The 26,625-nt window shown below is 34.1% G+C and overlaps 1 protein-coding gene across 1 annotated transcript in view; it reads left to right on the top strand.

The window, feature by feature from the left end:
* The window catches only part of LOC129943480 (neuronal acetylcholine receptor subunit alpha-7), a 387,414-nt gene that overhangs the window by 59,369 nt on the left and 301,420 nt on the right, over positions 1 to 26,625 (top strand). Inside the window, exon 2 of the mRNA XM_056052973.1 lies at positions 8,396 to 9,205. Within this exon, the coding sequence (XP_055908948.1) occupies positions 9,157 to 9,205 (49 nt within the window). The 5' untranslated portion in view covers positions 8,396 to 9,156. The remainder of the gene's footprint in view (positions 1 to 8,395; positions 9,206 to 26,625) is intronic.

Here is a 26,625-nt window from a genome sequence, read left to right as displayed (position 1 = left end):
TCTATGGAAGTCAATATGTATAAAATCAAATGTGCGCAGGTGATGAGTTCCGCCCCGGTAATTCAAATGTAGACAAGATAGCAAATAAGGTGCATTAATTTCACCATTAATGAGTTGATGAAAAAATTCTAAGTCATTATTAACACGCCTTGATGGAGAGATTGCATTTGAAGAAGTAGAATACGATGTTCATAGGGAGGCAGATTATAAGGATCTTCCCAAGGAAGACCTTTTAGGGCAAAGCGAATGAAATTATGTTGAATTGATTCAATACGTTTTCTATGAATTTCGTAATAGGGAGTCCATACCTGCGAAGCATATTCAAGATGAGGACGAACTTGGCAATTATACAAAGAAAGGGTAACATAGGGATCATTGAACTCCTTTGCCCAGCGTTTTATAAAACCAAGCATATTGCCTTATTAACAATAAAAGTAATGTGATGTGTAAACTCTAAGTTTGAACAGAAATGTACACCTAAATCTTTAAATGTGGAGACACGACAAAGTTTTTGCTGTGATATACAGCAGTCAAATATGTTACTGATTAGTTTTTTAGTGAAAGTTATAGTCTGGCATTTTAAAGGGTTGAGTAAAACTATTTTTCCCAGACCAAAATGTGAAACTATCAATGTCGGCATGTAAAAGAATACGATCATGGTTGGAATTTATTATTTTAAAAATCTTCATATCGTCAGCAAAAATGAGAAGTTCACTTGAGTGTAGACATGACGATACATCGTTAATAGACAGGATGATCAGAAAAGGGCCAAGATGGCTTCCCTGTGGAACACCAGATTGAGCAACAAAAGGTTCAGAATGACAATTTCTAAATTTTACCTCGGAGGATCTGTTTTCAAGGTATGACTTAATCCAAGCTAAGAAAAATGGTGGAAAACCAAGAGCCTTAACTTTAAATATTATAATTCCGTGGCTTTACACAGTCAACTTCATAACCTTGTTCTAAAGCGTTTGAACATATGTTTGAGAATGTGAGGAGATTAGTAACGGTTGATCTTTTTTCACAAAACCATGTTGCTGTTCGCAAATGATATTTTTACTAAAATATGCTACGGTTTCACAAACAACTTGTTCAAATGCTTTAGGAATGCAAGAAAGCTTTGCAATGGGCCTGTAGTTGCTTATATCCGACTTGTTACCTTTCTTGAAAATTGGTGTTAGAAATGACTTCTTCCATATACTGGGAAATTTGCCTGTTTTTAGAGAAAGTTTGAATAAAAACGTAAGGGGTTCAACTAAAGTATTACTACACTTTTAAAGTACTATCGGGGGAATACTATCAGGCCCGGCTGAGCAGTCATCAGTCGCAGATAAAAGATCAAGGACCATACTCTGTAGCACAGGTATGTGACTACATCTAGTTTGCGAAAAAGTGTGAAGATTATGAAAATGTACTTCATCAACTTCTTGAGGGCTATTATAAAATGACTCACGGAAATTCGTTGCGCAAGCGTTACAGATATCAAAAGTTTTATCTAACGAAAGGTTCTTGTAAGTGAAGTTAACTGGAAAGTCATCTGATTTTTTCTATGAGTTTACAAAATTCCAAAATTTTTTAGAATTCTCTTTCAGTAACATAACAAGCATATGAAAAGTTAGAAAGAGATTTAAATTGGTTTAAGAGTTCAATATAAAAAGAGAAGTTGACTGGAGACAGAGTTTTGAGATACGTTTTCCATGCCTTATTTCTTTTGTTACGCAGTAAACACAATTCTTTCGTGTACCAAGGATGGCTAAAGTTTGTATTTCTTGATTTCTTTATGGGTACATTTTTTTCAAAACAATAATAAGGATCCTATAAAAAGTTTTCTGCTTCGTCAATGTTAGAAAATGCTAGTGTATCAGCAATTCCAGAAATGGTTAAATCTTCAGACAACTGCTGGAAATTGGCTCTTCTAAAATCAAAATTATATAAGCAATCAAAAGAATTACTGTGATTAGTAAGGTGATTACTTAAGTCAAAAAAAATGTCCAAAGGGGGGTGATATTTGTCAATATTAGTAATTCCTGATGTAGATTCTAGAACAAGAGTACTAATATCGTCAGAAGAAAAGACTAAATCGAGAATTCGATTTTTGAGTTTTTAATACAGCTTGTTTGCTGTAAGTCAGTAAGAAGGACTTTATCGAAAAGAGATAGTTCCATTTGTGAAGAAGAAGGAGAGGCTTCAAGGCAGGATTCGTCTTCGGATAGAATCCAGTCAATGTGTGGTAAATTAAAATCACCTAAAAGTAAGATATTGGTGTCAGAGCTGGACAAATTTATAAGATAGTCTAATGCCAAGGAGAGATCGTTATAAACAGACTCCAAACTTATTGGAGGAATGTAAACGTTTAAAATGAAAAAAGTCTTAGTCTGTACCATTATCCTTACACATACCAGTTCAATTGATAACACAAATAGAAAAGATACAGAAGAAGAGAAATATGTATTTTTTACCGATATGAGAACACCTCCACCTAAATCCTTTGCATTAGCAACACGGCGATCGTTTCTGTAAACTTCGAATTCTTGACTAAAAAGTTCTGTGTCGGAAAAGCTTGAATTAAGCCACGTTTCTGTCAAAACGAATACGTCGTGTGGAAATGATTGGGAGTTAAGAAAAATGTCAGTAGTCTTGCTACGGAGTCCACTTACGTTTTGGTAGAAGAGCGCAACTCGTTAAGTTTTTTGATTTGTTTTTCAAAGAAACACCCTATTTTTGACTTTGAGTAAATTCTTTGACTAAAGTCTCTGCGGGCCATATTTTTGGATTGCAAATAGAATCAAAGTAAATGGGATTCGTTATTAATTTAAAAGAGGAAACAAAGCTTTTTGGTTTACTGATCTTAGTACACCTGATAGATGAGCTGGAAGGTATGCTCTTGGTAGATACTAAGTGGGAAGTTATATTTTCTGGAGGTGTAACTGGGTCCAGACTAGATATAAAAATTATTTTTGGTTTGGAGACAGCTTTGATAGGGATGACGTTGTTTATTACAGTTCCTGCAACGGTGACACTATTGGAAGCTAAATCTGAGGCAACAATTTGAGGTGTATTGGGAGTTCCGGTGGGATCTGTAGGTATTGGAGTGATGTTGACATTTGTTTTTTTTGATGGTGGGGTAGAATTTCTAGCAAGTTCAGAGTTTTCTCGGCTTCTTTTCTTAGACTTTTTCTTTTGTTTCTCAGGTACACTTTCTGTGTTATTAACACCAGAACCTGATTGCGCGAGAATATCTTCACATGTAGAAGAGAAAGTAGTGGGAATAGGCTGTGCCAAATCATTAGTGGAAGTAGAACTATCGACCATGATGTTGGTTACAGAGTATAAGGTTTTTTACCAACTACTTGACTCCAGGGCGTCAATTGTTCTATTGTCAATAATTCTTGACAGAATCAACCCACTGGATATCACAGTTATTTATCTTTAGCTGATTAAGTGGTAAAGCTCAGGCTTTTATTTTCCTGGTGAAAAAGATTGCCTGTAATTTTTTTAGCATTTAGACTTACTTTCCATGTTACGAAATAATCATGAATTTTATTCAGAGCACATTTTGCAAGTCATTTTCAATTTCAAACCCAATTTTACTTGAACTGTAAATGGCGGTATCAACGGCAAACACTGCTATTTCACATTTCCATATTTCTGAAAAATCAGCATAATACGTAATGTATAATAATGGACTTAATACTGACCCTTGAGGTACCCCCGATGTTATATTTTTAACGGAAAAGTGTATTCTATTTGAATTTACTTGAAATTTCTGTCTGTTTCTAAGGAAGCTTTGTATTAGTTTTATTATATAAAGGACAACCGAATAATTTTAGCTTTAGAAGTAGACCATCATGCCATATGCTATCAAAAGTCTTCTCAACATCCAGAAGGAGAAGACCCGTTGATTCTTTTGCATTCATTTTGTCTTTAACATGTTTGCAAATTCTTAGAACTTGATGTGCCGTACTATGATCTTTCCTGAATCCAAACTGTTGGTTTGGCACTACATTGAAAGTCTCGAGAAAACCAAGAAGTTTAATTGTAATCATTTTTCTAGTATTTTGCTAAAACTACTAGTAGGCTTATTGGTCGATAACTATTAGGTATGTTTCTTGGTTTTCCTGCCTTGAGGATGGATATGATTTTATACATTTTATACAAAGATACATCAATTATTGGTAGCTTCTTAACGTAGAAATTTTTTAGAGTATCTACTGCTGGAGCTTTATTGTTCCACATACCATGTATTATTCCTTTAATATAATCGTTTCTGACCAAAACATCTAATGCCAAAGGTTCATCATTACTGTTTATAAAGTTAATTGACTCACTTACTAGAACGTTAACTGAGCTAGTTTCATTTGCTAACGGATTATTATTTTATTTTCAAACAATCCCGCAAAAATGTCAGCTTTTTCTTCACTGGTTATCAACAAGGAATAAACTTGTTTTTTGCTTTAAGAACTTTGGCAAAAAGGTTTCGAATTCGGTTCGAAGAGAGTTAAGTTTATCACTCCATGTTTTGTTTCTGAACTTTGAAATTTTAAAAGCTATTTGTCTTGTGTATGCGCTCATTTCATTGAAGTTCTATGCCTGTCTATATCTTTGCTTGATTAAGTATAAGACATAATGTGGAAAATAGTTGTCCTTGTCTTTTTTTTTTTTTTTTTTGGGAACAGACTCATCAACACTTTCCAATAATGAACTAGTAAAATAATCAATTTTTTCATTCAAATGAAAAATCTGCGAAAACGAATTAACTATGAAAGTTTTAAATTTAAGTTTTGCTCAAAACTTCATTAAGAGCCAAATAGACCAGAAACTTACCAAGTAAGATACTTAAATGAATAAAACTCGGCAACGGCCTAGTCTGATAAAGCTTCGGTTTTTAATATGATGAATCTTTACAGCGTTGAATATGGCGTCGACCTGCTGGCTACTGAAAAGCCATCGTATCCAAGAAGTGGCTCCTTTCTGGATCTTTTGCTGTACGACACCAGACTGACAGTTACAGACAGTCGAGTACGACAGTGATCACTGCGGACTGGCTGCTGTAATGCATATTCCGAACGAACGCGTGGAATTGGAAGAATACGTTGCAACGCACTCTTACAATTACAGTAAGATGCGTTGTCTTCGTTTCACCAACGCCTTAGCGAGAGAACTTCGTTCGAGTGACATAGCCCCATCAAACAACAGAAACCTGACAAATACAGAAATTGACCAACATTTACAACAGATGGACGAAACAATAAAACGAACGAAGGAACGGACAATTCCAAAGTACAAAGAACGGGACCAAATGGACGCTTACAGAAACGCGACAATTGACGCACTACATAGGCACAAGAGTGGCTTACTCACAACTTACAGACCCACACGACTTGGAGGTTAGGACACTGAAGTCGTCAATAAAAAATGTCAATCTGTTGATTAAGGAGAACTACAGGCTATCAAATACCAAGTAGTGGGACCGCAAGATCCGGTCAGTTAATTCGAGGTACCGTAGTATGTTCCCCAAAATCAACAAGATATTCAGGAAAAAAAAACGATAATGACCTTCCGTGTCTTAAACTCCAAAGAACTGAAGAGAACAGAGACGTACTCATGACAGCGCAAATAGATCCAGAGGAAGCCATCTTTGACGATGACTTTTACATAATTGAAAATCCGAAGGAATAAGTGGAGGCGGTGGGAGCTGCTTTCCAGCAAGTGTACAAGGTGAATGTTAGCATTTGCCCCAACCATGACCTGGAAAACAGAGCCCTACTTAATCACTTTTACCTTCGAAATGATATGACACAATGGCGATCTGAGAACCGCGGTTTCATGCGGTTCAATGACGATTCCTTGGCAAATGCCATAATCGCCGAGCAAACAGGACCAAGTCCCTTGTTAATAAAATAAAAAGTCAGCAGGCGTTGATGGTATATCCAACGTTGTACTAAGACATTTACCGATGGAAGCAATTGACATTCACACCACGCTCTTCAATAATGCACTGAATAATGCATATTATCCAGTGCATTGGAAGACCGCTGTGGTTCATCCTCTCCCGAAAAAGGGAAAAGACAACTCCAACCCGTCAAATCTTCGGTCTATAAGTCTTCTTCCGAGCATCAGCAAAGTCTTCGAAAAGATCATCAATAGGGCTCTGACTAAGTGGGCTGCGGACAACAAAATAATTCCGGATAATCACTTCGGGTTCAAGGCGGGTCATGACACAATTCATGCTGCGTCTAAACTCGTTTCTGATATCCAATGGAATAAATCAAAACAATAATGCACAGGTGGTTAGAGGGTCTTTACCTAAAACTGAGCAGGCTTGGCATAAGCAAGCCATTGTTGTATATACTTTATGATATGCTTAACGGTAGAAAGTTTGTTGTCAAAAGTGGCAATGTAACTTCTACCACAACATTCTCAATTAGAAATGGTCTTCAACAAGGAGCGGTGAATTCGCCAATTCTCTTCAGCATTTACACCAGCAATCTGATAGGTAGTCTTACAAAGGCAATTGCGTACGCCGACGATCTAATTGCGTACAGAACGGCCCGAAAGGTTGGGGTTATTAGAATTCTCTTGCAGCGTGATTTCGACAAGATTCAGCGATATTGTCAGAGACAATTCTGTTCGGGACTCCGTTGGCTAGGGCCACAAGAGATACGTGGAAGAATTGGTGCAAGATGGTCATCGTTGATCTTCACGGGCAGCCATTAGCGAGCAAAAGCGTAGTGTGTAGTATTTATATTTCGACAGACATATAAATGCTGCTCTGACCAGGGCCAGAGGATAGGACCGAACTGATAGGGTGAAGCAGGAGAACCAGTTTTGGTGGCTTCAATCGGCACTTGATATTGGGTAGTCGGGATGGGGTTTTAAGCCTTGGCCGGCTTACATACTTGTTTTATAGTTTTAGGGTTTAGTTTTAAGTAGAATAGGCATGGTGGCACAAAAAAAAAAAAAAAAAAAAAAAAAATAGTTAGATTTGCTGCTGTGGTTGTTCTAGTTTTAAGTAGTTTATAGGTAGAATAAGTAGTTTAAGTTAGTTTTAAGTTTTATATTAAGGACCTTATATTAAGTAGTTTTTAAGTAAAAAAAAAAAAGGATCTTGATATTAGTTTTTTTTCAAAATTTTCTAATAAATACAGAAATAAATAAAATATAAATTGAAGTAAAATAGATCTTAGGGCCGAAAGGCATTAGTAGTTAGTGTTATAGTTTAACTTAGAGTGTCCGTATGGGACCATTAAGTTAGTTGTAAGTTATGGATAATTAGGCTAGTTTTATGAATTTTTGTCTAGCTTTAAGAATGAATTAATAAAAATAAATTTAAAAAATAAAGCTACGGTTCCCATCGGTCACCGTAATCAAGCATCAGTGATAGTGGTTAGTAGACAGATGGGCGACCGTCTCGAAACCTACCGCGTGCTGTTGTCATGTGTTCTTTCTTTTTGTCTGTTATTCTTTCTTTTCTGTCCTTCTGTCTTGTATTGTTGTTATCACCTTACATAGTCAAGTCGTTCAAGGTTCTGTGTTCTCTACTCTATACCTGCACCTGTACCCAAATTACCTGCATTATTCACATCTTTGGTCTCTTAACAAGTTCACTAAACGAACCGTTTTTGCTTCAGTAAATATCCTCGAAATTTTGTTGAAAAATCAATAATTTACCGAAGTCTTAAGGTTTAAATATAATCTAATGTTCAAAAACTAGCAAAGAAATACTTATTTTTAGAAGTGTATTTAATATTCATATTTTATTATAAATCTTTTGGAAATAAATAGTTTTGTCTATAATTTCCTAAGGTGATTAATTGCTTTCATTTTTGACAACTTTTATTAAGTATAAAAGAACACTTATTAAGAACAATTAAATGAATGATTTTGTTTCGTAATTAAGCTGCGTGAAATCCTTCACCTATCCTCTACTACTACTGCTACTACTTTATTTAATTTTTTGTTGTCTATTTTGCTATTTAAAAAATTCTTCATCTAAAAGTATGTCTTGCTTTGCTCAATTTAAAATCCTTTTAGGTCATGGTCTCTTCGAAAAATACAAGGATATTTCTTTATTTTGTACGCCTTTTAATTTAGTTCTTTTTTTTCCTCTTAATTATTCTTAGAATATTTTATTCAGGTTATCATTTTTAAAGAACATGCTCTATCATTTTATTTCAAATTAATTTTTCCCTCATTACTTCCGCAAGGTCATGACTTGAATTCTCGTTTAGTCCTTAAAAAAAACTCTCTTTGAATTGAAAAACCACATTTTTTTTTGGGTATTTAACCTCTTTTGATTTTTCGTTTGTTTTAAAATATTTAAGAAAAATATGAACCTCATTTATTTATTTATTTAAATAACTCACAATTTTTGTATTTTCTCTATTTATTTCAGATTTGGCTTTTAAGTGAATACAACCATTCATAGTATCTCAATGAAAATAATAACAATGATGATGTTCATGTTATAGCGAAGATTTAACCGCATCTAGAAAAACCAAAAAATATCGACATAATAAGAACACAAAAATTAAGAAAACTAAATAAGTTCAACAGAAAGCCGATTGATATTAGAAAAAGATTCGTTCGCTGATTGAAATAATCGTGCATTCCAAAAATTCAAAAGCGAGTTAATGATTGTTGGTTTCTGCTTTTATTGAAAATTTTGTTTTTGATAAAAAAATTAAAAAAATAGAACTCAAAAACTATTATGATATTCAGCTAAATTATAGCTACTTATCCTTTATCTTAAAAAAAAAATCGGTTAAGATGATCTAAGAGTGTACGATTTAGAAAGTTATAGCCTATATCATTTAAGAAAATATTAATCAAGCTCAAATAGAGACAAACATACTTACCTACATTCAAAACGATAGAAATTAATTTTCGAAAACCGCCGCGAATGTGTTTTAACGGCAAATCATTTAGAAGGACATAGCATCCGTCAAACATTTTTGATTTTTGGGGACAGTGTACAGATTACATTAAACAACACGGAAAAACAAACTTCTGTCGCCGCCGCCGTGAAAAGAGGCGCTCTATAAAGCTGGTGATACAAAAGTAACTACTGCAGAAAAGTTTAATTATTTTAAACGAAAATTTTTGAGATTCAACGGAAAAAGGCGTTTAACATCGCCAGAACAAACAATCAGGGACATGGACACTCTCCTGTTTGCTATGTTCATCTTCCTTGTGATAATAAAAGGTGAGTGATTTGTTTTAAACACATTTTTTAAAAATTTTTAAGAAATATAAATATTTTTTTTGCTGAAAAATCAGATTTAGGATAGTTTTTTTTTATATATGTCTAAATTATTAGATTATGACGCACGGGAAAGATTTTGTGTATGTATTTCATTGTTAACATTAAAAGGTTATTACGAAAGCGCCACCTATCAGTCGTAACTACTATACAACTTCAGCGCTACTTATATTTGAAATGAAATTTTATGACTTTTCTTGTAAAAAAATCCACTTTAATGTGACCGATTATACTACGATATTTTTAAATGAGAATTCCAAATAATAGAAGATCGAAGTTGTTAGCTTTTTGCAAATCATTTCCTTACAATGGGAACACAATAGGCCGAACTGCTAGCTGAAATAAAAACTGGTGCTGAATTTTTTGACCCTAACAATGTTTTTAAATTTTGAATTTTCGTCTTAAGGTCAAGAGTGGTAATTCTTTTACAACCAACACCATTTCAACATTTTTGTTGAGTGCTCGAAATTTCACGGAATATTTCGAATTGGGCACGGACAGGATTTCTAGTACGGCATAAAAAAGTGCTTTGGAAAAAATATTTTCTAGAAAAATAGTGAAAAATATTTTTGTCTTCTTCTCGCTTATCGCATATTTTTTTCATTGAAAATTTAGTTCGATTTAGTAGTGTTTTTTTGTTAGGCTATTCGTATGGCAAATTTGATTTTAAAACTTATTCCGGCTAAGTTAGCCTTCTTCAGGGTATTTGTATGCAAAAAATTGATTTTAGCACGCTTAAAGTCGTATTTAAGCTAAAACCTTTTTTCTTTGGAAAAAAACGCTCCAAAAGTAGAAATCTTGTTTTCATCTCATTGAATATTTGTTGAAGCTCTAAAAAGAACTTTTAAAACCCTTAAACAGCGTTTTAAGCTAGTACATTTCTAGCTTCAATTTGCAAGCGCTTAAAAACATTCCCATAATGAACGTTCTAAAACGCTTAAAAACGCCTATCAATGGGCAGCGAACTCAACATGCTTAAAATGCTTTCGTATTAATCTAAACGGCAAAAAGCACTTCGAGCGCTGTTGCCACTCTCAATAGAGCGCTGGTTGAACTTGAAGTCCATATCTCGAAATGAGGTGTTTACCTCACAGAGTTCTAAAAAGAACTGAAAAAAAAAAAAAAAATAATGTGAAATGAGCACTAGATTTATATTCTTTTCAAAGGATGCATGGGCCCACGGTTGCCGTTTGGTCGTTTACAACCAAATTTGGTCATAATTTTCTTACTTGGTCGAATGGTCATTTCTTATTCCATTTGGTCCCTTTTTTAAGAAATTGAAAAAAACTCGACTCTATTTTTAAAAATAAAATGAAAGCCTAAAGTACTTTTCATTTGAAAATGGTACAAAAATTTATAATTTATTTTATCATTCAATGCACACGCTAAATGCCTTCATTTCACAATTTATTGACAGATGGCCCAACATCTCAAAATCATCATAATCTTACGAATAATGGACATGTCAGAATTTTGGGAAAAGGTTATCGTAAACACGGTTTAAATGAATATATATATTGTTTTCGAAATTTAAGTAAGTTCGTTTATAACTTGATGGTACTTCCTCACAGCTGAGCTGCTGCTTAGTGGACATTTTTTTAATTAATTAAATTAAAACCAAAGATAGACTTAATTTTGATACCATTAATATTATAAATTAACCATATCGTTTTTTTAAATCAATTTTATATACATTTTATTAAGCGATAATATTCAATCTCCTGACATAATGTTAATATATTATGATCTTAATAAAAAGAGGCTGGGATGCTATCCACACTGATAACTTCCCATCCCGTCTGCCGATATTTCTTGCTTAAATGGTTTGAAGGTTTTCATGTTTTGTTGAAAAAGTTGTCAGTTGAATTATTCTAACAAATTTAAAAATTATCAACAATGTTTTGAATATGATGTAATAGTTTGATTTCAAAATCTATTTTTGTTAACGAAATTTTCTAGCCGAAAACCAATTTTAGTGGCATTTAAGTAATATTTTTGTAGATTTAAATTTTGTATGAAAAAACCGACTGTTGGATTCTTATAAAAAAATTACGGAACGTCGGAAACAACATTTTTAAAAGAAATTAGTTTAAAGACAACAATTTTTAACAAAATATTTGTCGAAAGTATTTTTTTTACGAATTTTTAGTATTTTTTTTTTAATTTTTTATATTTTATAAAAAAAAACTGTACATTCGAATTTTCTTAAAATTTTAACAGATGTCAAAAACGTTATTTTTCGTTGCATACAATTATTTAAGAAATATAACCATTCTTGTTCGTTAAATATTCGAGGTAACACTTGTTTTTTTGTCAGTTTTTTTGATTTATAAAAAAAAAACGTAAAATGGGTTTTTTTTTTCCAAAAAACTATCTTTTTTATCCCGATAATAAAAAATTTAATTCAAGTAGCGTAATTGGTTAGTGAGTTATTTTGGGTTAGCCATTTTTTTTTATTGCTGCTGTTAAGAATACACTCACTCAAATTTTCAATTCGACAAATTGGACCGATTGCAATAACTTCCTATGTGAAGTTAAAAACCGCTACGGATAAAAATTATTTTGGTAATTTTTTGGTTCAATTGGTGATTTTTAATTTCAGCTTTGGTCATGCAATTTTTTCATGTGGCAACTCTAGCATGGCTGTTTTTTCAATTGGCTTTGGATACGCCTCCTTTGTACTTGTTGATTCTCATGCTGGAGAGTGAGGCAGGAAATTTTGCGATAGCAATTATATAGGATTACAGTAAATTACTTTTGCTTAAAAAAGTTGTTGATATAGGTGCCTGCCTGGCGACTTTACATACCCTAAGCGGAGCAACTGAGTTGCGTAAGCGGGTGTGACTCCCGAAAGGTGCAGTTTAGATCCTGAGATCCCGCAAAGGGGGCCACCCACAGGTGCTTTTATTTAAAAAAAAGTTGTTGATATAGGCCTGGAGACTTTACATACCCTAAGCGGAGCAAGGGAGTTGCGTGAGCGGGTGTGAACCCCGAAAAGCGGAGTTTAAATTTTGAGATCCCGCAAAGCGGGCCACCCACCAGTGCCTATATTAGAACCAAATTGTTGATATTAGCGCCTGCCTGGCGACTTTACATACCCTAAGCGGAGCAACTGAGTTGCGTGAGAAAGGTGGAGTTTAAATCCTGAGATCCCTCAAAGCGGGCCACCCACAAGTGCTCTTATTTAAAAAAAAAAGTTGTTGATATACGTGCCTGCCTGGCGACTTTACATACCCTAAGCGAAGCAACAGAGTTGCGTGAGCGGGTATGAACCCCAAAAAGTGGAGTTTAAATATGTGAAAAACTACCTTTTTCGTTGCAATCCATTATTTTGGTGGTACATTTAATTTTGTGTTCGTATAATATTCAAAGTGACAAATATTTTCTTTTCAGTTTTTTTTTAAGTTTCAAATTTAAGTCAAAATTTAAAAAAAAGAACAAAACGTTCTACTGGACGTGAGAACGTCGAGAAATTTCAAAATTTTACATTCGACTGATCGGACCGATTTCAATAGTTACCTACGGAAAGTTAAAAAGAGTATTATTTCATTCTAGATAATGGTGCAGTTTTTACCTGTTAAATGACAAAATATGACAACTTCAAAAGTGACAGCCGCATATAACTTAAGTTCTGTTCAAACCGAAACTTTTTATTGAAAAACCCAATATGAATGTAAATATTTATTTATTACGTCTTAATTTTCTTTGACACTTTAATATTCAATGAAATTTTTGTGACGTTTTTCTCCATGAAACTTTGCCTCAAATTATTTGACAACAAGCTAGAAAAAGAACAAAGACAAAAGAAACAATTATTTGGTCAAGTGTGACAAGTTCTATCCATCTTTTACATCTTTTTTAATTTCTCCATCACATCAGTGACTTTATTGATTCCCACTTTACTAAATTTCAATTTTCGGTGCACTCATTTATTCACTGAAACCCAATTAAAAACAATAACAAATTCAATTTTTTGTTTAATAACTCATTAGCCAACTGTGTACGTTATTATGAAGATTAATAAATTGTACAGTATAGTATCCATAGATATATGTTTATATGGCCAAATAGTTCTGTTCGATGAATATTTCTCCCACAATGATCGATATATAAACTGACAGCTGTCATCCATCCATCCATTTTCTTTTCCTGAATGATACACACAACTCCAACAAACCAAACTGAACCAATCAACCAACAGCAACATAACGAATGCACAAAAATCCATTGCTATATGTCATTATACATTTTTGTATTATTATATTCGTTAAGTCCATATTGAAAATATTGACAATTCATCGTGTGAGCAGAGCCTAGGTAAAAAGTGTCAACACATTTCAACTGACTCCAACTCCATAATACATCAAAAATTATCATTACTACTTTGTTGCTATCTATTAATTAATTTATATACAAAAATATTAAATCACAGCTACAAAAAACTTAACTCTTTGTAAATAAAAAAGAAAATATATTAATTTATAATATAGTCTATCGGATTACTCGAAGGATTTAATGGCGAAAAAAAATCACGTCAATTTTGGCATTTCACTTAAAAATTACCTATAAATTAGTTATTCGAACATAAAACAGAAATCACTGTGATTGAGGAAGCAAGTACATAATATCAAGGACATCACTTAAAATGTGTACCTGGGCATACGCGTAATTTATTAATCCTGATTCGATAAAATTCCAAAAAATAAAACAAAAAGAAGGAATAAATAAAAATATGTACATAAAAAGGTGGTAGAGGTATCATCAACAGGAAATCAGGAGTTCAGTTATTAATTATTTTATATATATTTTTGTTTTTTTTTTTGGTTATAAGTTGTAATTTTAATTTTGTTGTAATTTTCTTTTGTAACTTTTTTGGGTAATTTTTAATTTTTGTTGATTATTAATATTTTATTGTTGATTTATATTATTTCCTTATTTACATATGTAAGGATAAAGCAATTTCAGCTTCCGGCTAGAGTAGGGTGTGAGAAATGCCTGAGTATGGCCTTTTTCTCGATGTATTAAATTCTTTTTTCTTCTTGGTTTTTTTGCTGTTGTTTTTCTTGTTGAATTAACTGTATCTGGGTTAAATCAGAGAGTGTAAGTAAGTTTATATATTTGACGTTCGGTCGTGAGTAGGTGATGTACAGAGGGAGGACAGGACACTCTATCCTGTGTGTTATTGCCTTAAGTAGTTCTTTGTTGTGTGTGTTTCGTAATTAAAATCATTTATTTTAAACAAAACTGATGTTTTTCATGGGATTTTTTAAAATTCCTTTTTCTTTTTCTTTCGTTTTTATTTTTGCTTTTGTTCTTGGGAAGGAAATTGAAAAATTGTTCAATTATTATCACGTTACGAACAAGACAGGAAGTCATCTTATGCTATTTATAATGATGTTGATAATGATGATGATGGGAAACAGGAAGAAAAGGATATAATATAATATGTATCATTCTTGAAGGGAATTTATTTAACTCATTTTACAAATGAAGGATATAGTATGAGTTTGGTGTAAGTTCCTGGGTATAGTTGTATCATTGGTGTATCTTATAATGAAATATGTAAGATTAAGTTTTGGTTGTTGTTTTCTTTTTATATTTAAGTTCGAATGAGGAAATGAAGTGTCCAGTATGTGACTTTTTCTTTTTATAGTTTAATCTATAAGGACATTGTGACATGGAGTTAATAATTTATACAACTTTCTTTCGGTAGTAAAAATTTACAAAAAAAAAACGAAATAAACGAAGCAAAGTTTAAAATAAGTTGAGTTGAATTTTATAATCACTCAAAGTCCTCAGTGAAGTTACAAATGTTGTTTTATTTTCCACTTTTCCTGATTAACTATTTCATCCTTGGTGGAGATGAGAGTTTTTCTGGTATTTTTCGTATGGCCTTAGATTTTAATAACCGAAACAATAACAACCAGATAGATAGATAGATAGATAGATAGATAGATAGATAGATAGATAGATAGATAGATAGATAGATAGATAGATAGATAGATAGATAGATAGATAGATAGATAGATAGATAGATAGATAGATAGATAGATAGATAGATAGATAGATAGATAGATAGTTAAATAGATGATTCGATTTATTAACATTCGCTTATATACATATGTACATTGTTTACAAAAATAATTTAGTAAAATCGTTAAGACTTGGCTATGACGTCTGCCGATTGACTTCTGTTTGAAAATTAACAATGTTTATCTAATTGAAGTTCTTTTTTGTTTGAATTAGCATTTAGAATGTAAATTAAATAAATTACTGTCTTAAAAGGATTAATTTATAATTTGATTGCGGTAAGGCATTGGAGTTTCCTTCATAATTGAGGAGGGCGATTATTTCTTCAGGAGACTTCAAATTGCTGTAGAGCAAATTTCAATAAGATTCCGGAAGTCGTCATCGCAGTATTTACCATTTTTATCAACGATTCGAAAGTCCGTTCGACAGTAGGCATAGTCTTCTAGCTTCTTATACCACAGGTTTTTCTTCTCAATTGTTTTCATTGCCAGAATTTTTGGGAGTCTTTAATCCTGCATATTTAAAAACTTTTGATACAATCAACATGCCATTTCATAGATTTGATGAAGAGCGGTGATAGTCCTGTCTCAATTGATATCATATAGTGTGTGGGGTGTTTTTCGGTAAACGAAAGCATTTTTTAATGAAGAACCTCTGAAGTGTTTCGACCATTTCAATATTCTCCCCTCCCCATACTTGCGTTGCATGCATCATAATAGATTCCGCCAATGTAACAAGGACCTTTTATTTAACACTATATGATATTGGCTGCGTTTAGAAGCATTTCTTCCATTTTGCGGGTATTACACTTTTAGATTTAATCAGCTTTTCTCTTTAAGGTGGATTGCTAATGATTGCTGATTATAGTAAGTCCTAGATATTTGTAGGCTTTAACGATCTCGTTTGGTTCTCTGTCATTGTGCCATTTCTCATTTCTGTCTGTTCTACCAGAACCATTCCGGAATATCATCACCTTGGATTGCTACCGACAATACACATTGAGTCGGTTAATTATCAAGTGTCGTGTTTCGAGCGAGTAACCGACCAGTATGACGTCATCTGCAAAAAGCAAGCTTTGATGAATGTCCTCGATATTTCAATTCCACTAGGAAGAAAATCAATTAGGTCTGCTATAAACAAAGCAAAAAGATTTGGGCTTAAATTGCATCCTTGCTTGACTCCCATTTTCGATTCGAAACTCTCCGACTTTTCGGCACCATTCAATACCGCTGCCTTATTTTCGTCGTTGATGCTTTCTAGTACCCATGTCTGACATTACATAATTGTAAAGCTTGATGAATAGTGATCAGTGTTCGGTGGTATCAAAAGCTACCTTAAAATCGACAAAAATACGTAGAGCTTCTTTTTTTGTTCAATGCAAGTTGCTGCTATGCTTCGCAGTACAAAAATATTGTCGATAGTCGAGTAGCCACTTCTAAACTGCCTGAAATTCCCCAAGCAACTTATTATCATGAATTCAACGGGTCAATAGGTTATTTAATAATGTTGCGAATATCTTGTAGGTGGCGTTGAGAAAGGAAATCCCACGGTAGTAAGATGGATCTTCAATGTTGCCTTTCTTATGTATGGAAAAACTAAGGAATTTTTCAACTGTTTCGGTAGAATTCCAGTTTCCAAAATTGTATTGAAAGCCGATGTTAAATTTAAAGTTAGCCTTTCTGTTCCATATTCAAAGAATTCCAGTGGTAAACCATCAGGTGCTGAAGTTTTCCGAATACGAAGGTTTAGCGTATTGGATAGGAAGCGTAAGACTCTGTATTCAAAAGTAACTTGAAGTGATTATGCAAAACATCGATATTTAATAATAACTACCATAGTTGTACCAGTTTATACTTCTCAATAGATTATTCAATGAGAACTGGAGTCAAACAAGGATGTCTTTTTAGTCCGCTTCTCTTTTCTTGCTGTTTTTGGGATATATTTCCTCTGCCGTTCCAGGAGGAATCAGCTTTGCTGGTGTTTGCATCGAAACTCTGATGTATTCAGACGATATCGTTATTCTAGCGGAAACACTGCAAATGATATTGTTCAGGAATAGTAGAATGCATGATTGCTGTCTTCTTTGGAGCCACTAACTCTATTAAATAATGATATTCCGGAATGGAACAAGCAGATATGCCATTGATAAGAATTGGACCTGTGATGACACGGAATTAGATCTTATTGGGAAGTACATGTAACTTCGAGTTGTAATTAGACCTAAGCTTTCCCCTAAAAAGCATTTGCAGGAGAAATTAGTGGAATCCAAAAATGCTATTAAATGTAATTAGAAAAAGGTAAAAAAAATATTAAGGTATTTCATACAAAAAATGTTTCGACTCCCAGAAACGATCCCTACTTACATACATGCTAAATTTAGAGATTGGAGTTTTACCACTCCATCTCTATTCGCTGAAACTACAGGTTACATTACGCTTGGAAACCACCGAATGCTCAACTTAATCGGACGGACTTTTTTGTGGATTGGTCTCAGCCGGGCTGTTCTACCATATTTAACTAGTAGAGAAAAGTTTGCAAACTTGGGATGAGCAAGTTTCTAAAACTTTAAAGAGTTGGACTAAGAAAGTGAGACACGAATCGTCTACAAACTTCTTAAACCACAACCTTGGCATCAACAATTTTTTTGACGATCAATACTTCGTAGACACAATCTCTACGATTTTCAAAACCTCAACTACTTCGTTGATATTATAGACCATATGGTTTTGAAGACAACTCAATAGAGTAGTAGTTCAGTAACTTTGTCAATCGAATATGATGAGATCTTGCGTTAGATTTGGTATTTCTGATTTGTTGGTCACCCTTTTATGATTTGGGCCTAATTAAAAAAACATGTTTCCGACCTCGAGTGCCAAATGCAAGATGTCCAAAAATCTTCAAAATCAATGGCATACAAAACCAAAGACAGGAAATGACGTTTTTGAAAAAATTGGAAACATCTACAATACTATTTTTTAGTCAAGTAGTATTTTCTCTAGACAGAAAGATGCGGTAGATTCAAAATTTATATCGGGTGTTTATGAAAAGTTGGTGTTATAAATAATCAAGGTTTTTGACCACGAGGTCGGAACGACAAAAATATAAATTTTTGCCAGTATTTTAACCCTGATAGGCTAGTGTCTTCCCTATAAATACTCTCTACGATTTCAAGCTAAATGGATTTTCTTAATTTTGAGCACAATCTCATCTCTGCATACCCAATACTTTCCGAACAAAATTATTGTATTCAAATAATTATCCTTTGTGGTGAAAAATGCCAATAAGCGAAAAAGCGCAAAATGTTCGCCATTTTCCTGAATTTTTGAAAACTCGCCTTCGGCGCTCTTGAACAAGTAACAAAAAACTCAGAACTAGTGAATTTAACGCATAGTCTGATGTATTTACGAATCTCTTGATTGAAAATTTTAACTGTTGGCTGGACCATTCCATCCACTGCTCTTATAGAAAAATTGTAAAGATGACGTATGGATTTAGAAAAACGCTAAAACTTAAAGAAGCCATTTCGTGATTTTAACTTTAGCAACTTGTTAAGAGATAGTAAGATGTTAAAATCGTTTAAAATTAGGGAAATCATATTTTAAGTTTTGTTAATTGCTAAAAATGGTTTTAACATTTTCTTTTTTCTTGAAGACATTGAAGTCGAAATTATAAAAAATGCCAATATTTTCAATTCGACAAATTGGACCTGGCTTCCAATGGTAATTAATATATTTTCATAAAGTATTTCTTAATAAGAGTTTTTATTTTAAATGCCTAATATTTCGGATTAAGTTACTTTTGAAGACATCAGCTTTTTGCTTTAAAACGCTTTTGTAAATTTTCACTACATCAAAGGCTTAAATTTGCAGTAAATGAGTGCAAACTAAAGCATTTATGGGTTGTCGAGTAATTTGGTCTTCAAATTTGAGCTATTACAACAAGTTAATGATGTGTTTCAGCGTCGCTCAAGAACAACTGCGAATATTGCTCACTCTTGAAAACCTTGTTTTTTCTATTACTTGTCAAACTAGAGAATTAAGAATTCCAAAAAAAAATATTACAGTAAAGTATTATTCTCCATTTAGTTCGGTCCCTAGGTGAGGTCACTTTCCAATCCTAAGTGCCACCTGATTCGCGGCCTTTCTACTGTGCTTTCTTGTGGTCGTATTTTAGAAGACTTTTTGGGCTATAGCATGGCGGTGGACTTTTATTTTCACTGCCTGTACAGCTCATCGTCCCATTTTCTATCTTCCGACGATGCTAAGGAATTTTTTTGGAACCTCAAAGGTACAGTTAAATTGTTTCCAACCTTTATGAAGGAGCGATAATTCTAAAGAAAACTTCGACTTGATCGCAAAGGATTCGAAGATCTCTTGTAGATTTTAGCCGTTCGTTGTCCACCCATCATCAACCTGTTTTGCCTTAGGTCTAAGAACCCGAAGTTCTACCTTGGTTGCAACGAGTGGTCCGATGTCATGCTAACTCCTCGGAAAGTGCTGTTTTCCATGATACTGGAATCGTATCTAGGATCTGATTGACGGTAGACAATTTTAATATTGTAGTTAGGACACTGCTGATATGTTTTGTCCAAGATCTCGAAGAACTTATTCTTGGTTTTGTCATCCTTCTCTTCTGTGGAGGAAGCTAATGTAAGGCTTATGTAACCGAATTTAGCTTTGATGCGAATCAAAGGCGCTCGTTGATGCACCTATAGTTCAAGCCTTCTTCCTAAAGTCTAGCTCCAATGGCAAAGCCGAATTCAAATAGTAATGTATACACATCACATATCAAAATTAAACTCAAAAATATTTTCCAAAAATGCACATATTAAATGAATAAGCTTAATACAAGCTCTACCTTTACTTTTTGGCCCATCTTAGAATTCCTTCACAAATATATAAATTCTCCAAATTCCAATTGAAACCCCTATAGTCAGATTAAACTATCTTCGATGTCACAGAAACTATACAATCCCCAAAAATGATTAAGTTAATCCTTTTATTTTTATTATTATATTGCAAAGCTTCTGAGGAATGCCCCAAAACCAAAAAAATAACTGAGGTATATAAGTCTAAAAAACAAACAAAAAATCAAAACAAATCCACACACTTGATTTGGATTAGGTTTATACAAAATATTTTTGTTTCAAATGCTACACAACTACAATCTCTCCTTTGGGAATGCGATTGGGGAATATTATACCAGAATTTGTTGTACACTTGTATATTTTCCATTATAGGTAGGAATCCGCATCAGGGTAAATGCGTTAAAAATAATCGGTTATAACACTGTTTGAGATTTTGCAAAGGCTCCCAAAGTGTTTCTCCAATTTCTTCTTATTTTTGTAATTTAAGGGATTTAAGTTGATATTTTCTTGAATTGAGAAGAAGGCTGTTTTTTTTTTATTGGATGGTTTGAAGTGGATATCTGGAAAATATCCAAGAAAGGATTTTATGTGGTAACAAAAATTGCCTCTCCCAGTGTAGATGTCCGGATTCGAAGTTGTGGGCATTGAAGCCTCAAGAAAATAAAGCTCAAAATTATTCGTATCACCATAGTTTCCAGTGCATTTTTGCATCATAATTACTTCTTTTTCATATGCTTAAATTAAACGGTTAGTTGGATACTACGATGTGTTTTGAATGGTTGTATGGGTTTTTCAACATTAAAATCAGGTCATTGTTGAAAAAGAAGAAAGGGAACAGTTTTTTTAAATTTAATTTATTAGAAACTATCTTTTAACTCCAAGAAAGTCCTTAAACTTTAAAAAGGGTCTTAAAATAATAATGGAAATCCTGAAATTCCAAAGCTATTCTAGAAATTTAAATATATACGTCTTGATTGTTCTTGATTGTGTTAAAATATCAAGGCAGTTCTTGAAAGAGGTTTGGTGTATTAAACTTCAACTCATGACTATAAATCGTTTATTCTGTTACCGTCACGAGATAGTTAGCGATTTCTAGTCGCGAGATGACTGTGCCTGTACTTGATTCTATGGGACCAAATTTTGTCATGCACTCATACTGTGGCGAGAGTCCTTATCCGGTGCGGATGGTATCTTCATTATTATTCTGAAGAGGTATTCAACGCTGTCGAAGTCATTGCATAAGCTTTTTCATCTGAAAAGTAAATAGAAAACACCATTTGTCTAGCCCATTTCCACAAAAAGGCGAATTATTCTCACTATCGACCTTTTTTCTAAGTTCATGGAAACACTGATTTATTATCAGCTCAAGAAATGTTTCTCAGATCGAAAGATTCTTAATGGCCGACAATACGGCTTTCGTAGGAATAGGTCCACTGGTGATCTCATGGTTCAGCTCACCGAATAGTGGAGGAAATTTTTACATCGGTTTTGAGAAGGTAGTATTTCTTGATATGTCAAGGGAATTAGATAAGGTTTTCCACCAGGATCTCTTATCAAAAATAAGGACCTTCGGTTTTCATGAAACCCTCCTTCATTGGAAAAGTAATTAATTACCTTTGGCTTCATTCAATACAAGTAATATTGGTTGAAGTCTGAAAACCAAAAAATAAATTTTGGAGTACCTCAGGGTCCTGTTCTATTTCCAACACTCTTTGTCATTTTTATTAATAATCTTCTAAACCTTCTAATCCAATACATTGTTTTGCTGAAAGTACACTTCGCTTTTTATGTTCGTTTTCAGACTCAAATCCCTCTTCTTCGGACGTGGAACTGCAATTCCGACCTATGAAGAATTGTTCAATGGGGAATACAAAATCGCGTAAAATTTAATTCTTCGAAAACCCAATGCTGTTTTATATCGTTGCCATTTTCTATGGATGGCACCATCAATGAGGCTGAAAATCTTGATGTCTTCGGTACGTTTGTTAAGAAACACCCTTTTGTAAAACGATCTCATAAGCAATGTCGTCAAAAATGCCGCAAGATGTTTGGGTTTTTCTTCCCCTCTGATCTGACTACAAACTTATGTACGTCCAAAACTTGAGTATAACTTCTATCTGTGGGCTGGTGCTCCTGAAAATTCCTTAAGTCTCTTGGACAGTATTCAAAGTAGAGCATTTAAATTAATTGTTGATGACATCATCGTTTAATCATTTATGTCGCTAGAACATCGCCGTAAAATTTTTTGTATCACATTTTTTACCGCCATTTCTGCTCTAGAGAAATAGCCAGTTGTATTCCTCTCCTTAAATGGTTCAACCGTAACACCCTCGAATTCAAAACCAAGTGCACATACACCTTCTTTGAAACTCTCTCTTTTTCGTATGCTCACACTATGTCTCTAGTAGTAAAAACCCCTAAAATAATAGGTTAAATTTCTTTCTGAGCTGACTCCTGTATGGAATCTATAAAATCTCAGGGAGTAACAATTTTTGCAATGAAAAGTGCTCCTCAAATAAGCCTTTTTGATTTGGAAAACAAACTGTAGGTCCCCTTTATCTCTTATATTACTCGAGCATAGTTGAGAGTTGTGCGTAACTAGGTACATAGCAAGATTACCTAAATGAGTTTAAGTTAGATTAAAGTGTCTGTGCGGGATGGAATAGAACACACTTAGGCCAGTTGAATGGTCCATTGTGATACCACATGAATTTTGAGGCTTTCTTCTAAGCTCAATGAAACCAGTTTGAATCCCTTACGAAAGGTAAAAGACTGATTATGTTTGTATAATTGAGATCGTTAGATCGGTCTAGAAGAATTCTCTTGGGTAAGTCTTACGTCTTTGAGCTAGAGAAGAGTATGTATGAAGGTGGTGAAGAACTGTTTGCTGCTCTTTCTCATCCACTACTGCAAGAATCATTTGAAAACACGCCTAGCCGTGTGATGTCCTTTTAGACAGTTTCCACTTATGACACCGATTTAAAGAACTTATATATTTATATATAATTGCCTTAAATCTACTGTAGACCAGTTGTTTTTCGTTACTTGACAGCAGTGACGTTTGCTTTCTGCATAGTGTCTTGATTTGCAATATTTTTTACATGTGGTGATTTTTAGGCCCATAAGCCAAACGTGGTAAATGGGTTTTACCGTACCATTTTTGGCGATTTCATCTGCCTTACAATTACCTGGAATATCTCTATGGCCCGGCGTCCAGAAAGATTAATGTTAAACTGTTGCAGGCTCCTCCAATAGAGATGATCGTTATTTACGGACCTTAATAACGTTTGTAGAGGCAGTGTCCGGAGATTTGATAGCAGTCTGAATTTTTAAGAAAATACGGATATCAGATGTTGGCATCTTTTATTATCCAAAGTTCCGCCTGCAACACGCTACAATGATTGGGAAGGTGGAATGAGAGACTTATTGTAAGAAGATTAAAATGTGTGATTGTCTTTCAATAATCCAACTTGATAGAATTCATAAAGTTCATAAAGAATCTTTCCTTAAAAGGTTCTTAATTTTAATTCTTTTTCTAAAAACTCATAAATTCAACTAAACACAAAAATACTAAAAAAAACTTACATTTCTAAGGACAGTTTTTTCTTGTCTACAGGGTAATAAGTCCACTTAGTTTCGCTAAGTAAAAATCAAATCAAAAGCCCTTCACACATAAGAAACTTCAATACAGCCAGCCTTATGTTAGGTATGAACAAAAAGTCAAGACTCTTCTCTTACTCAAAATCAATTCCTTTGAAAAACCACAAAAACAAAAAATTTCAATGTATACCTTACTGCTCTTAAAATTAAAAAAAAAAAAACAAGAAAAAGAAAAACGTACACTTATGGTGTGTGCACCGAATGACAAACCCCCAAAAACAGCCTACAACATTTTCATGCCTTCTAAGTATTCCACTTAGTGCCGAAACATTTATGAATGACAAAAAACCAACATCTCTTCCTTCGTGCCATGTTTCTTTTTTTGCTTCTGATGTTTCTCATGGTGATGGGCAGGGCCCTATCACATATTCCTATGATGAAGATGACATACCTCCAATGTTGTAAAAAGTCATTCAAGATTTTTCTCATTCAAGATGTCATAATCATACAAAAAAAAGCATAGATAAGATTTATAAATATAATGTCCTTGCAAAAGAGCACGCATATTATACCCGTTTTAAGTTTCGTTCGTTCGTTCCACTTTCTAAACATAACTCAACTCAAACTCATCTCATCTCGTCTTATAATTTATCCACTCAGTCGCCATCCCCTTACCACTACCACCTCCACCACCAATACCAACACCGACCGCCCATCAATGTTATCTTATCTTTTGGTCCTTATAATTTTTTCTTTACATTTTGAAGGAGCAAGAGCAACACGTATTTTCCTCTTTCTTATCTTCTTCCACATCCTTATCCTCATCTTCATTCTCCGATCTCTTCTTCTTAACGTCCTACTCATAATAATATGGTATCGAGGTTCCGTTAGCGTTAGCCAGGACAAAAGAGTCCTTCTTAAGCTTTTCATTGGGGGAGAGATATATAAAATATTTTGTTTCGCTTTTTTGTTTTGATGTATAACATGCCTCTGGCTCTTGTTCGAAACAACATTCATTGCTTATGGAGCTTTCTTTTGCTGCACTGGCTTCACATTTGGCTATGGCTCTAGCTCTCTGGTGCAACGTGCAACAACTAACTGAGCTTCCTACATCCTTTTCCTCCTCTATCTAAAAGTAAACAAGGGCAGTTCTAAGAGCATCAACAAGAGCAATCGAGTTTTTCCTCATTTTAATGTTTCGAGTTTAACCCCCTTATGGTTATGATACCCTTTGCCTACCCTCCCACTCCCTTTGCCATCTTTTGTGTTCATTTTTTGTTTGTGTCATCTTTTGGGTGCATGTTGTTATCCTGTTGCTTTTACTTGCAATTGTAACATCGGGTAATGGGGAGAGCTGGATCCTTGCTATTCATAAATCCCATTAATAAAATCATTTACAAAAACTTACAATTTCATATATAGGGTGTTTCTTGTAAATGAATATTAGAAAAGAAAAGCAAAAAACTATTCCTGACCTATTTACAGCCCTGTGCTTTATTGGATTTCTAACATCCATAGCAGCCACATATGTGCAGAACATTTTATCAGTTCATCAGCATTTCATGTAAAGGTTGTGAGGTTTAAAGAGGCGTTGAGGAAGAGAGTCCTTATCAGAATGAATTTTTTGCAAGTAAATAAGTAGCCCTTGGGTGTAATATTTATCGATATTGTAAGATTGCCACTTACAAACAATTTGGAATTAATTCCAGCTTATAAGATAGCTGTGGGACATATTTACTTTTGTTTTTTTGTTGTGCCTCCTTAACATCCCGAAAGGATAGGAAAATATTTTGTTTTTGCCATAAAAAGGCATAACTTTGGCAAAGTTTAGATGGACATAATTTTGGAAAAAATGTAAGACAATATTGAAACCTAAAGTTTGACCGAAAACACGTTTCGATCGGATGTTCGAGGAGATACATGGTTTTTTGTCAGAATGGTACACCCCGGCGTATGCGCATTTTTTTTTTTTTATAATTTTATCATTTATCAATAAGGTAAGGTAGGTGTCAATAACGTTAGGTTATTGAGATACAAACTTTAACAATTCGAATAACCTTATATAAGGCTTTTTAAGGCTATATGTAAATTCATAAAGATACAATCCCTCACTTCGCGAGATGTATTTCAGCTCCTTCCAACTCTTGCCTAGTGACGTTAGTTCCTTATCGGCTTTCCTGCGCCATGTACTTCTGGGGCGTACAGCTCTTCTTCCTCTTGAGTGAGCGGATTCCACTGCATTGCTTTGCTTGCAATGCACTCGATACCTTTTCGAAGCGTATGTTCAATCCATTGCCACTTACGCCTTCGTATAATAGAGTCTATAGGTTCCTGACCTGTCCTTCTAAGAAGGACCTGATCTGATATTCGGTTTGGCCAGAAAGAACTTAGGATGTTACGAAGGCATTTATTCACCAAGGTTTGCAGCTTTCTTGTGATGGCTGCAGTAACCTTCCAGGTGCAGGTTCTTAAGCTGATAGAGTTATTCGTCCAAATTTTCGACAGCATACCGAACGCCGCTTTTGCTTTGCCGATGCCGCCTTCGGTAGGGACGATACCTCCAAGGTATTGAAAGATCTCCACTTTTTCCACCGGTTGCGAGGATATATTTATTTGAGAGGATGGTCGGGTTCGGAGGCTGATCATTTTGTTTTGACGGAATTCATTCTGGTTGTGATTTGATAGAGATCCATGATCCTATGAGAGAGTAAACAAATATGGACGACGTAATCCAAATGGTTTAAATAGGATATCAAAGTCCATTGGATCCCTCCGCTGCCTGCGCAGTAAATTGCTTATCATATACAAAAAACAGTATGTACTCCCTGTTGACGCTATCAAAGGCCTTCTCGAAGTCGATTAACAG

The sequence above is a fragment of the Eupeodes corollae genome, chromosome 1 (genome assembly GCF_945859685.1).
Source record: "Eupeodes corollae chromosome 1, idEupCoro1.1, whole genome shotgun sequence".
Classification (NCBI taxonomy): Eukaryota; Metazoa; Arthropoda; class Insecta; order Diptera; family Syrphidae; genus Eupeodes; species Eupeodes corollae.
This window is presented reverse-complemented; position numbering and strand designations above follow the sequence as displayed.